This window comes from Planococcus citri, chromosome 1 (assembly GCF_950023065.1).
Source record: "Planococcus citri chromosome 1, ihPlaCitr1.1, whole genome shotgun sequence".
NCBI classification, from domain to species: Eukaryota; Metazoa; Arthropoda; class Insecta; order Hemiptera; family Pseudococcidae; genus Planococcus; species Planococcus citri.
Window position 1 is genome coordinate 33,535,044 of NC_088677.1, and position 15,049 is coordinate 33,550,092.

At 33.2% G+C, this 15,049-nt stretch overlaps 1 protein-coding gene across 9 annotated transcripts in view; it reads left to right on the top strand.

Moving 5' to 3' along the window:
* Positions 1 to 15,049, top strand: part of mmd (mind-meld) — a 158,270-nt gene that overhangs the window by 110,322 nt on the left and 32,899 nt on the right. For all 9 annotated transcript variants that reach the window (XM_065344029.1, XM_065344024.1, XM_065344020.1 and 6 more), the window contains exons 7-9: positions 12,196 to 12,396; positions 12,989 to 13,063; positions 14,187 to 14,359. In XM_065344029.1, coding sequence (XP_065200101.1) covers positions 12,196 to 12,396; positions 12,989 to 13,063; positions 14,187 to 14,359 — 449 coding nt within the window. The remainder of the gene's footprint in view (positions 1 to 12,195; positions 12,397 to 12,988; positions 13,064 to 14,186; positions 14,360 to 15,049) is intronic.

The window sequence follows — 15,049 nt, forward strand, 5'->3', positions numbered from 1 at the left end:
GGGAAAAAATCCGTTTCCCTTGCGATTCCACTTATCCAGGTTTGACTGTACTTACTACATATATGATCGAACTATTTTTTATTTACCAATTTGTAAAGCTTATTGTAACGAAAATTAGCCATTTGAACGTTCGGTGAATTTCATATCAAAAAAAAAAATGTGGTTGAATTAGAAAGAATAATGTTACAAATGAACGAATCAATAGATATTGGAACTATTCGATGTGGAAATAGACAAATGTAAAAGTGTAATCGAATCCCAATTGTTGTTTCCGTAGGTACCTATCTATAATGCACTTTGCAACTTTTAATTTGGCTAACGATGGCGTATCCGGTATCCGATAAGGGTGAACTTTTCTGCGGGTTTACTGCCCTATGTAACAGGTGCTAAAGAGCGGTCTCTAAAATTAATAACGCACGATATTTTATTAATTAGTAAAATCAATATCGAATAAAATTCCTTTACTAGTGAAATTTTGAAATTAATTATGTTTAACGATGTCTTCCTGCAACATACGTGGTCTGTTTATCGGTTAGTTCGACATTCTTTTCAGTTATGTAGAATTTTTGGGGAGAAAAATGTTGAAAATTGAATAGTTGGGGTACCTATTAAAAAATAAGCTCTGCTTTCTTTGCAAATTTGATTAGTAAATTATCGTTATAATTTACCTATTTCATAAAATGCAGTTCTCAGAATTTTTACGGTCATATGAAAAATGCACACGTTTCGAATCTTTTCCCCTCAATTTTATTTTTGTGGGACTAAACTTTGAAAAAAAAAAGTAGGCCCTATATGAACCGCGCCATACACGAATAATTACGATTAATCAATCTAATTAAGTCTACGTATAATTCTAAATTGTCGATTTTAAAATGCAAAACGTTTAAAAGCGTTTGAAATTCAAAAAGTTCTTTACATCGAAAATTTCATCACCTTGAATGAATTCTCCGGAGACGTTGTAAGACTAACGTGTTGGGTTTTTAAGTACTCGTACTATATGCGAAACCGTTTAAAAAACTTGCTATACGAATAGAAAGACGAAAGCGTAAATGTGAAAATTTTTATTTTTTCCATTTAATGAAACTTTATTGAAAACTGTTTTCCCATTTTACTCGTCATTGTGTAGTAAAATCTACTTAGGCTCAACTACGAAAGAAAAGTTTACGTTTGAATAACTTTACCCAGCAGATCGGTTTGACTATTCTGCCTACAATTTTATTTACCTACCTACGGTTTTTAAAACCGACAATAATCAGATTCCCAGTTCCCAGAGAGTATGTGGATGTGAAAATGCAAGGTTGCCTATTTTTCGTTTGATAAAAACACCCTCGGGATGAATTTTCGACGTGTTGAATCCGAAATGCTTGACATTTTTATATGTAGGTAAGTATAGGATTCATTATTTTAGAAGAACAATTTACTACTCGAATGAGAAAGAAATAATGTTATTGCGATTTTGAAGTTTCAATGAAAATGTATAGGTAGGTATGTAGATTTTGCATAATAAATATTAAATGGTTCATTCGTGCTCATCTTTTGATGAGATTTCTATGAGAAAAATTGAACAAACGGCCATTAGGTTTGATTTAAAAAATCAAGTGGGTACATATTTATTTCACATGCAACTGTTTAAATATTATCCTCCCATCACCCCCCCCCCCAATAAAAAACATATTTTATATCCAAAACTGATTAACAAAATTCAAAAATGAATGCATAATTTTCAATGCTTACCACACTCGTAGGTACGATGAAATCAAGATACCAAATCTAGTAGGCAGTTTACTTCCCTCAAACCCTATCAGCAATCGAATCTCGTCGCGATCAAACAGAGTTTATGTACCTTTGTATAATTTATCTCGTTTTAGGAACATCTCACATTGGATTTTTTCCTTCAATTTCACACAAGTAGTCAGTTTAATAGCAACCAAAATGCGCTACATTTAACGAATGAATTTGATGGGCATGAAAATTGGTTGGGTAGTTTTAACTTGTGTTACCATGTTCAGTTTTCTCAAATTACTCAATGTTAAACTAGATAGGCTGTGCGATCATTACATCATTCAGAAAGGAAATTAATGATTTCGACAAATGATGCTGAAATTATTTTGTAAACGAGACCATAGAACTAGAGAGAAAAAAATATAATACTCATCGCTTATCTAATACCTACCTAAACTACCGACTGGTTACTCACAAGAAAGGTATACTTTGACCTCTTGAATTGATTTTACTGGAGGTTTTCCCCCAAAAAAGTTGAAAAAAATATTCTCGCGTAAAAATGAATGGGATGTGGATATAGCAGAAAAAAATTATCGTTTTTCTAATTTTTCCAAGGGCCGCAACAAAAAAAAATTTAAAACACATTTTAATGTAATCAAAAAATTTAAAATTATTGCGGTCCTGTTTTGTGTAACTTATTCTGCAATGACCGCATACCAGCCTACAAAGGAATCGAGTTATGCATCACTGAAATTTTTTTACCAAAGGAGAGAAGAACTTTACATATTTGGTAGCTATAGCTGCTCTTAGCTCGCTTTGGAAATAAAGTTATGGAACTTTATTGATAGTAAACTTTTGTCGGTGAGTTTTAGTTTGAAGTTTAAAATGTTTTCATTACACGCTCTATGGACATAAATTAATGCGCTCTTAGTTGTCTCCTTTGTCACGGGTGAAATTGATATAGAATCATTTAATTTACTATGCGAAGTTGTGTGGAAAACTTCATTTTGAACTAGAGTATTTCGGGTACACTATAAATTGTTTCGTATATGACTATAAAAATAGCGCACTTAAACTCATATGAAGTAGATGCGCATACACTTAGATCGTTTGATGTATTTCAAAGTTGATTTAAAGTGCTCAAATGTGGCCTTTGTGGCCATTTATGTTTTTTTTAAAAGATAAATTCAATCTGGATAACCATCCATAGATCATCTTACTAGCTTCAAAACCAAAAAGCAGAGAGAATTTCGCATGTATTGAACATCTTATTTTTGAAAAATAAATCAAATTTGCGGACAAAATTTCTTTTTGAAAATTACAATTTTTTTCACAGAAGTGGCCATTTTAAAACTGCAAAAATCCAGAAGTGGTCATCAAAAAGTGCCCAAAATATAAATTTCAAGAAATTTTTTCCAAGTTGCAATTTCCACAAAATGTTACCATCTATGTTTAGCATTCATTGATTTTGAAAAAGCACTTGACTCTTTGAAAATGGTGTCCATGATGACAGCTCTTGAAAAGATTGGAATTGATCCTGCTTACCTACATGTGATCGAGTATATCTACAGAAATGTCACAGCTTCTATTACAGTCAATGGAGAAACAGCAAAAATATAGCTCAAAAAGGGAATAAGACAGAGAGATGCCCTTTCACCTAAATTGTTCACAGCCACACTCTATAACAGCATCAGAGATTAAGGGCCATATTCATAGACGTTACTTAGGGATCACTTGGCTAAGTGGTGAATTTTGAAGCAATTTTTCCAGGCATGATTGAATTTTTGAAATTTTGTTTTTGAATAAATTGAGAGATTGGACTCCGAAGTGTTGATTTATCATTTTAAAAATATAAAATTTTTATTCGTTCGTGAGAAAAATTGAATCAAAATTCACCACTTAGCCAAGTGTCCCTTAAGTAACGTCTATGAATTCGGCCCATATTATGAGGAGATGGAGGACTAGAGATCTCAGAGAAGAAAAATCGACCCATTTGCTATATGTGACCATCCGCAATAAAACCGACCATTGGTCGCAAAAAATCAAAAAAAAAATTTTGCAAATTTTTCTCCTCTAAACCATTTAGAGGCCAAAAATAGGTGAAAAAAACATTTTTTGATTTTTGCAATTGATGGTTGGTTTTATTGAGGATGGTCACATATGCTGATGATGTGGTGCTGATAGCACAGGATATGGATGAACTTCAGGGAATGCTAGACAAGGTGAGAGATGCATGTCTAAAAGTAGGACTGAAAATTAATAAAGGGAAGACCAAGACTATGTGCAATGGGTTTGTAACTGATAAAAAATGTGTCCAGCTGGAGGATGATGAAAATGAAATGGTTGATGGATTAAAAAATGTGTCCAGCTGGAGGATGATGAAAATGAAATGGTTGATGGATTTGTGTACCTGGGCCAAGATATGACAATGAATAACAATTTCAACAGAGAGATATCCAGGAGAATAAAGGCATCATGGGCACCATACTCAAGGCTGTGAAGAATAATCAGAGAGAAGTTGATACTAATATGTATGTCTGAGAAGGAAGGGCTAATCAATGCATCATCTCAGTGGCCTCATATGCTAGTGAGACATGGACATTTACAAAGAAGCTGGAAGTTTGAATTGTCAAGATGCAGAGGCGTATGCAGGGATGCGATGATACCGTATCAATATGGTATCGATACTTCTGAAAATATCATGATAGTATGCATCGATAAATATTGTGATACTTTTGTTTGTTTATTTTAGCTTAAAAAGTTGGCTGAAATGCCAAAACTTTCACAGATAAAAAAACCAAAAACAAAAAAAATTCAAAAGCTCGGTATTAAGTTTGGATTGATACGTATCGATACAATACTGATCTGATACATATCGATAAGTATCATGATATATCAGGTATCATCGCATCCCTGGGTGTATGGAGCAATCAATGCTGGGGATAACACTTTGAGACAAATGGATGGTGGAGAAAATTTGGGAGACCATAGGGATGACTGACATTATGGAGACAGTTAAGCGGAGTATGTGGTGTTGGTCAGGTCATGTTGTTAGAAGTGGGGGTCAACGATGGGTGGTAAAGACTACTCAGTGGAGATCAGACAGAAAATGGGCACTGGGGGAGACCAATATGGAGATGGGAAGATGAGATACAGACATGTTATGGAGAATGGTGGCGTACAGCCCAAAACCAGAGCTCATGGAAAGAAGTTGGGGAGGCTTTCATCCCGCAGTAGATTGAGAAAAAGGGCTAAAAAGAAAGAAAGAAAGAAAGAAAGAAAGAAAGAAAGAGGTTGAATAGCTAACTTTAGATGATGACTCCAACTTGCTGAGTCGACTGAAGGTGGTTTCTAGCCGTTTGGAAACCGCAATTTGTATTTTGGAAACTTCAGAATTTCATAGAGCTGCATAATTATAAAGGGTATAATGCAAATTTTAACTTTCCATTTTCATTACCTAGGTAAAATTTTGCGGAAAATTCATCTTTGAAAAATCTGATTGAGGCTCCAGAACGACTCAAAACGTTTTGAACCAGTTTTCAATTGATTCGGGGTGGGAGGGGGGGGTCAAAAATAGGGTAAGTATACCAAAATTCAACGTTCCAGGTCAATTTGGAGAAATTTTGTTCTTTACTCTCAAAGTGGCCACTTTTGGGCAGAGTTGGGAAAATTTATGCTAAACTTGGTCACCAAAACCATTTGGTCTAAGTCTCAAAATTTAATACGATCCAAAAAAGCACGTCGATATTTGATTTAAGACCTCTCAACTCAATTGATGAGGATTTCGAGATTTTTTAAAGCTTTCAATAAATTTTCGACTTTTCCTTTGTTGTAAAATTGTTGTATGTATTTCATTTCGACCCATTTTATGAGAATTTTCTGAAAGTCTTGAAAATCTAAAAATCTGCTAAAGGCTCCAAATAGAGCTCATAAGTCTTATGGATTGTTTGAACTTTCAAAAATTTCTCAAAAGTTGCAAAATGAAATTCACAGAAAAACAAAAATTTATGTGTAAAAGATCTGAGACTTTTTTTACTCTACCTTTGTAAAATACTGTAGAACGTTCACTTTTCTTTCTTATTTTTTTGCGAACAAAATTCTCAAAATGATTAGGTACTTTTTTCAGCTTATCTACGCTATAAAGTAACCTACTTTTGTTCATTATATCTATGTACTTACTGTAACACATCTAAGATAACTATGCATAGGAATCAGACGTACACATGTCGAAGTACCTACCTCTTATTTACATGAAAAAAGAGCAATTCAGAGCTGGTCACAACGCACATGCACTTCCACTTGCAAGCATCTTGAATGTTTTGTCGCGTTGCTCTTGCAAGAGAGCACCGAGAGTAAAATTCGCCATTATAGTTACATGTAGGTGGGTATGTTGTGGCATGTCATCGTATATGCAGCCTGCAGCTTGTTCGTTTAATTGAAATTCAACTCACTTGCCTGGTAACCGAGCCTTATACTGATATCATTTCATTATAGGGTGCCTAAAAACGCTAACAGATATTTAGCTACTTTTTCTTGTGAAATTTCATAAAACGTCATGATGTCACTTTTTTCAGAGGCTTCGCTTGGAAAAACAATATTTGTTTACACTTTATGTCATTTACTTACTCTTCTTTGTAAAAATTATCGCTTGGCTAGGTCTGCCGAGAAAGTTATTTTTGTTCTGAAGCATAAAACTGTCAGCTCCGGTTCATTTAAAATTCAAAGCATTTGAACTTTAATTGGACAACGGTTAGACTTATATCATAATGTAATATTTGCAATTTGAATTTCGCGAGTTATACTCGTACCTAATATACTTACTTCGAGTGTTCTTTAAAGATGTTTGTTTGACGATAAACTTTTATACTTATTTCATAATTGAAAGTAGGTAATAAGTTTTTCTTTCGAATAACGATAAGACTACGTACCTCACTTACGTTCACTGTACGTAGGGTACAAAGATGAAGCGAATATTCGAAAGTTTGCTAGTTTCAAAATTATTATAGTTTATACAGGATTAAAGCGCTAATTTCAACTTATACCAATCGCGTTAGAATATCTATCTGTAGTATACCCAAAATTATGCCAACTTCATAACCACTGATGCTCGTATTTCACCAAATACTTAATTATTCTGGTTTACGCAAATACCTTGTACCACTAGGTGATTTCAATTCTCGAGTAGACGTGTACACAGTATAGGCTACACCCTTAAATTGAACACGAACTAAATAGAGACCTAATGTATAGGCTCCGTTTTCCGTAGCTTTTTAAATATTCGATCAAGTTATTAACAAAATGCACGAGGAAATAACATTTTGGCAAATAAATATCGTTATTTTTTCCCCAGTCCCTGGCATAATACGTTCTCCAGACTAAAAGGTTTTTCGGCGGAAAAAACGAGAGCATTCGGAGATACGAAAGTATTCGAAATTTCGTTATGTTGATAACTTAATACGATGCTGTGTAACATAAATTAGTCGAACTGTGCCGCCTAAATGTTATATAACGTTTCTAGCAGCAAAAAAGGGGTTGATATAAAGCCTAAATCGTAGTATCTAAGGGAGGAACAAAGTTCATGTTGGTGCGAAAAACCAAGTGTACCCTCTCGCGGTGATTTAATATAGGTAACATAATAAAAAGTTGCAATTTATAAATCTTGCCGGAGGCTGTAAAGTGATTTTTGAAATAAGTATCCGTCTCGATTCATCCACCATACGGGGTTATTAATACTCGTATTATATTGTTGCTAATCATTAATATAGCTGTTTGCTTTGTTAATTTTCTTGAAAATTGAGTGGAAAAAATTAAAGTTAGGATGTTCATAAAAATTAAACTTCTTACGTAGGCAAGTATGTGAAATTTTAAAGCACATTGTGAGCTACCAGATTTAAGCTCTGAAGGTGTAAATACTTCAAAATATTCATTCCTTCTCAACTATACACTCTACAGGCAATTTTGTTTTTCGAAAATTGTCCAAAAATTAAACGTTATAATTTAATATCCTTAATTTGCCAATAAACTTTCATCGTATTCGAGTAAATTTAAAACGACTGCAATTTGTTAATTTTTATCGCTAGAGATGACACTTTTATGCTTTTTTGGTTGGGAATGAGAAATACGAGCATTTTTGTCAACATGCTGTATTAACTTACCAATGTTTAAAAAATTTCGTTCGAATTAAAAGTTGAAATTTATCGATAAACCTACGTAAGCGAGTATATATTACCACCAGTATATACCATTTGGTCGACTTTTCAGATAAAATTCTCGATATTTGTGGCACGTTATAACGAAACGAAATACACCGCTTTGAAAAAATCATTTATTAGACATTGTTAGTGTGTTTTTCACCAAAATATATAGGACTCCGGTTCTAATTCTAATTGCCATCTTTTATCTGTAATATATTTAGGACACTTGTCAAGTCTCGTTAACTGTTAACATTTCCTTTAAAACTATATAAGAAAGACATTTTCAGTAGTTCGTCCTTTAACGTTTAGTTTTCTTGCTTTTTTCCACTACTGCAGCATTAAAAATTCAATTTTCTTTCTCTCTTGGCCATTTTTCTTTGCTTTTCTTTTCCTTCGGCAAATGGTTTCATGTTCGATTTAAAAAAGATTTTTCACTTTACGCCTTGGCTTGGCGAAGACTGCGCGTATACCTAACTAAATCGATGGTGCTAATTTGTGGCGAAAAAATAAGAAAAGAGAAAAAAAACTTTCAAACGATTTTGCAAAATGTTTCGAAACCCTAAAACGAATTTCCCGCTGGTTTATCTACCTACTTAGCGGAGTAATAAAACCGAAAGGAAAACGTGAAATATAATTACTAGTGGCCGAATGGGACCGATTTTGAAGCAGCGTGACCCTCGCCCTGTTGAGCTGAAAAACTGGAAATATTGACTGAGGAATGCAAATTTTCGAAATTTTTCACTCTAGTAATTTTTCGTCGTATTGCGCGCGATGGGAGAATATTTTATGCAAATTCACGTTTTCTAGATTAAGGAGGAAAAAAATGCAACATTTTCGCCTTTTCGTCTTGTTTTGCTCGAGCATCATTTCTCTTCTGCTTATCTTTATAATATACAGTTTATATAAAACAGATGTAACATTTTATACAAGGCGAAGGTTATTCATTAATAACTTTTTTCAAATGTGAAAGCTTAAGATGAGAAAAAAATACAGTTATTTGTGACTAGCGGCGGCACGTGGAATTTCATTCCAGTTTGCGAATAAATTTGACCTTTTTTTTCGAAATAAAACCTTTAAAATTTTTGTGAAAAAAATTCTATTTAGTTCGAAACGAATATTTTTTTTCATGAATATCGCACATGCGACATGTGAAATAATATGGTAAGTGTAGGTCGTCTACCTTGTACGGTGTATGGTTGTCGTATTGCCCTTTGAGAGAAAATGAAAATCTCTTTATAGAGCTTGATGGTGGTTTGGCTATATATATTATGTACTTAGGTATCGGATATCGTTTAATTTGAATATCAAGGCTAGCGATGAAGAACAGAATCCGTGTGATCATGATTTCTGAATAACATTTGATTAAATTAAAAGGTGTGAGATACCCTTATGTAGCTATCTCCGTGGATTTTACTTGGCTTTGGTACGATATACGTATAATTTCCTTTGTAAATAGGTTAGCCACATATATCAAATAGGCTAGTGATCTATTGTTTCATTTACTTACCTAAGTATCTACTTATTTACCATACCTACATATACTGATGCATATAGTATGTATGTACATGAGAAAATACTAAATAGTCATTCGGTATATATATGTATTGGGCCTAATTGCTTGTAAATTAATTCCGTAACATTCAGCTAATGACAGATAGGAGTCCGCTGGGACAAACGATAGACATTGTTTATGAAATGAAAGTTCTGTAACCTCTTATATACCTAGTAGATAATTTAGATCAAATGTCTAGACGGAGTATTTTTATAGGGAGAGTCTTATTCAATTACACTGGGCAACGGCAAATTTGTGTTCGGGTTGAAAATGGGCTTGATCACTACTTAGACCCTAAATCAAAAAACAGAGTGGCGTTTTTCGATTTGTTTTTGTAGTCAGGAGAGATGATCAATGTTGCAAAAATGGCCGTTTATGCCCTACTTCAAGAGTTTGTAGCGACATCAGAATTATTTTACGAAAAAATCCAAGGTCATTTTCGGATTCTACGCACTTTTTTAAGTAAACTACTTTTCCCGATTTTTGATTTTTGAAGTTTCAAGCGCGTACGGAAGATTTTTATTTGTATAATATTTTAAAACTCAGAGCGCGCGACGCTGGCGTTACTCCACCACGTAACCGTGGCGCGGAACTGTGTTCACCCGAAGTTCAAGTTGAGTTTTTCGTATTTAGAAAAATTAGTTCTATGCGATTAAAACTTCGAAAACCAAAAATCGGGGAAAGTAGTTTACTTAAAAAAGTGCGTAGAATTCGAAAATGACCTTGGTTTTTTTCGAAAAACAATACTGATGTCGCTACAAGCTCTTGAAGTAGGGCAAAAAACAACTCAAATTTGAAAAACTCACTCTTGTTTTTTTTTAGGGTCCAAACTATCGATTAAGCTCATTTTCAATCCAAACACCAAAAAAAAGTTCATAATTGTTGCCTAGTGTTATAAGTATTTCAAAAGTTTCGCAAGTTTAAGATCAAAAAAATCAGTTCAAAAAAAATGTTTCATCTTCAAAATTTTCTAAAATTCAGGATAACTTATGTCATATAAATTTTAGTCAATTTTGGAGAATAAAAATTTTTAGAATTTTTTTTGTTACTCAACACTTCTACATTTGAAACGTAATATCTACTTATACAGAGTGGCTAAAAAAGTCAGTATTCCGAATTTCACATTTCAAATACCTAGTTTTAGTTTTTTGTAAAAAAAATCAAAAACAAAGCATCCTAGAAAAAAAAGTGATGACATTATGTCGAATGGAAATTCAAATTTCAAATCTCTACAATCATGATCATGGTGTAATTTTTTTGCAGGACGCTTAGTTTTGCCTCCATAAGTCCAGATCAATTTTTATGAAACTCAGTTTGTAAATTTTTGAAATGAACTTTTGAAAAATTTGCAAACTGAGTTTCATAAAAATTGACCTGGAGGCGAAACTAAGCATTCTACAGAAAAATGGTGTGAAGGAAAATTGTAGAGAATTAAATTTCCAAACGACCTAATGTCATAAGTTTTTTTCTAGGATGCTTAGTTTTTGATTTTTTTACAAAAAACTAAAACTCTTTGAAATGCGAAAATCAGAATATTGACTTTTTAGCCACTTTGTATGATGTATGGTATGAATTTAAATTTGACATCAACATCTTAGCCGGAAAATGGGAAAGGGTGTCCTGCTCTTTCTCGTTGCGAGCTCCATTTTGAAAATATTACATTTCAAATCAACAAAAAATATGATAAGTACCTATGTAGTTTTGGATCAAAAATTACATTCAGGCAATAAGAACAATGCGGTGGCATTTTGCCTTCGAATCTCTGTTTCGAAATATTTCAAAGGTGTTAATAAAATTGCATAACCAGTTCGCCGCAAATATGCAAGTTTATTTCCATTACGTGACGTCTTATTCAATGAAATCTTGTATTTATTCTGATTTTGTTCAATTTTTTCAATATGTAGGTAGGTACTTAATTTTTTTTTGGAGGTTCAATGAAATATCCATCATCATTTTCACATCAACTTTCTGAGAAGTGGGGGGAACCCCTTATAATTCACATGCATTCGTGATTTTTTTTCGCCAAGCTGCCAAACCTTGAAGGTTTATATCTCAAGAATGGACGAATTTCGAGACAATATTTTTGCAGGTTTTCAAAGAGAATGAATAATCCTGAACTTCCATCAAATTTTCAAAAAATGAAAATTGAAGTACCGCTAGCATTGATTCTTTCTAATTTAAAGGTGCCAAGTTAAAACATGGCCTTATTTTTTCAATCTGGTCACATTGATTGTCCCTCATCTCTTCAACATTTTTTGAGTGCGATCATGGATTCGTTCTCTTAGCCTCCCTCCAGTTATTTTCAAGGGTTCCAATTTGGGAGAGTTCATTTCTCAAATGCAAGCTCTGGGTTTATTTTTTTTATTGGTAAAAAAAAGTATGAGCCATGAAGAATTAGGGAGGGGAAGAATTCAGAGTAAAGTATTTATTAGTGGGAAGGCGGGTATACGTTCTCATTCTACTTATCCTCTTATAATTTAGTTCATACGTGTGAATATAAATAAGTAGGTACTTTTTGAAGAAAGTCTAATATTCAATCTGTTGGAGCTATTTCGATTAAAAAAATTGATTCAAAAAAGCAAATATCATCGAGCTTTTTCTTTTCTCCTTATTTTGTGTCCACTACTCCACTAGGTATATACAATGATTAATTATAAGATACCTACCTACGTTATATGTACACCTACTTAATTAAATTTATACCTTACGACGAATGTGTGTTTTCAGAAACATCCTCATGTGATATTCGAATCTCACGCCAAGTTCAATAGTGGTTGTGCTAACAAAGGTAATTTAGAATGGAGAATGAAAGGTCATTCTAGGAAACCGAAACGTGGAAGCTCATTTTTCAATTTAAATCGTACCAAAAGAGACGTCAGAGAGGCTACAAAATACATAGAAACAGCGCTCATCGTCGACAGATCAATGGTAAGATATTCACAGCATGATCGAACTAGATTATATCATAATAGCATACTAATGAAGCTGTTAACTATCTACCTACGTACCTACTACCTTCGCGTAATGATGTGTGTGTCGTGCGTACCTACCTACATCGTACAAAGGTAGATATAGGTACCATATACACCTATATATAGATGGGAAAAAAATAAATAAAATAAATAAAAAAAGAAAACTAGAAGGAAAAAATACACTTATGCATCCCTTAAAATCGGTAGTTACGGAGGCAGGAAAGCAGTTGCTATGACTACGAGTCGACCATGGTGTCGATAGCTTGCAGTGTATGAGTTTTAACGTTGTAAACAACTCTTTGAGGTTGAATTCTAATACCTTTCATATTTCTGAAAGGTTCACAATCATGTCATTGACAATTAAATATCGATTAATAGAGTTAGATTTTATATTGTTGCCTCGTCGTACACGTGTCCTAAGTTTGTCGTCGAAAATATACTAAAGATATACGTGTACCTGCTGCATGTTTCTTACAATCGTCTACATGTTGATAGGTAATTGCATTCTTTAACGGGTAATATCATCTATTATGTGTATTTTTTTATAGTTCGATCGCCGTAACGGCAGTACCAGAGCTATTGTGATACAGGATGCGTTACAGATAGCAAATATTGTTGATCTAGTAAGTTATCTGATGAATTTTTGCACGGTTTATGATTTATGAAACCTCTATTGCATTCTTATATCACATTTTTGCTTCCATTTTATAAGCATTTACAGTCGATAAATCGACTGAATATTTACCGGTTATTACCTTTTAGTCGATTACGATGTGATAAAATTCAAATTTCCATATCCTCGGGTTCATATTCTCTAATTTGGTTACGTACGTTGCGAATTTATCGAGATTATTTATAAACATAATTTACAATACCGGTCTACCTATACTCCTCATTCTTCCATTAGTAATTTTTTTTAGGGTTGATTTGTATTTCTTGTGAACGAATTGAACAAATTTGTGGGGCGTTGATAGTACTGTAGGGTGTATTCATACCACGTGTTTCGAATATTGTAGTCCCTTGCCTTTTATTTGATGATGCAGCAACCTTAAATACACGAGTGTAAATTGGTCTTCAGACCGTGGGATTTGATGGAACGAAGTTAGTTGATATAGAATATAGGTAGTGCTTGTATGTATGTGTGTGTGTGTTTTTTACAATAACCTGCCGAGTCAGGGTTGCCAACGGTGATGATGTATCACTATTTATGTGCGGAGGATTTCATTCTTTGAAAAATTGTAATGTTATTGGAGTGATTTATCACTAAACAGTGATTTTTTTGACAAAACTTGGTGATTTCATTAACTACGCGTAATTGATAAATTTAATTAGAAATCTTATTCGCAAATGCTTGGGGCGATTTACCCTTAACCGAGAGAATCGAGGAAAAAATGAAAACGAGTAATACAACAGTTTCTACCAATCAATTTTCATTTCCATTCCACATATTTAGGGTTCCTATATACATAACGTAAGTAGCTAAAAATAGCGATTCAATTTTCAAAAAATTAATTTGAAATTTCAAAAGCTGCCAAAATTATACCAAGAGATGTTAATAAAAACACTTCGTGACACTGTCATCTCTTCAAATCTCAATGTACAAGCAAACCTATCAACACTTGTGTATTTTAGCTTGCTTCACTCATTGAAATAGGTATTGAATATTCACCACTCACGTACCTATAGTTAACCTTCCGGTATATACAAACTCGTTATTAATTTTTATCGTGAATATTTTAATTTCAGTATTTTCGGACAATAAATACTAGAGTATCAGTAGTTTACATAGAAACTTGGCAAGGTGCCAATCAAATTTCAATTGATAAAAATGCCGAAATTAGCCGCGCATTGCTCAATTTTAACGAATATGCTTCACGTCAACTTTTTACCGTAGATAGAGACACCGTTCAATTAATTACGTAAGTTTTTCCATTCATTATCTCTATTTTGACGCTTTAGATTTAATGAATATGTGTAAGTTAGTTGTATAAGTCTGAACCAAATCATTTTCTGAGGGTAATGACTATATTCGATATAAAACATAAATTCAAACAACAGTTTTTACTGAAAAATCAATAAACCAAAAATCTAATGAAATAAATAATAAATGATTAAAATTAATTTCACCGTGAGCCAAACATCCATTATATAGGTATCATTGTAGGGGGAATACATTTAATTTAACCAGCATCTGCCCTCTTTGTGCCAACACTGGCTACAGACCTGAGAATGGGAACTTCATCAAAAGTGTTATGAATGGATTTGACCTTTTTTTTTTTCAAGTTTCTATTTTTACAACATAGGTAGATATTGTAAGCCTCTTGTTGTTTCTTACTTCTGAAGTACATTTGGTGCCTAGAACCCATTACAATCATCAAAATCAAATAAATTTTTTTCCAGGATGAAATTTTGCAATGAATTGCTTAGCCTACAACAATTTCAAAAGATAAATTTTATTTGTCAATTTGAGGCGAATTTTTGAAAATAGAAACCAAGTCATTCATTATTTTTAAAAATCAAACTGCGATGGAGAGCTAAAATTAATGTTAGGTACCTATGCCATATTTCTGACTTCTAAAATCGATTAGAGATGTTTTGAACCGTACAAA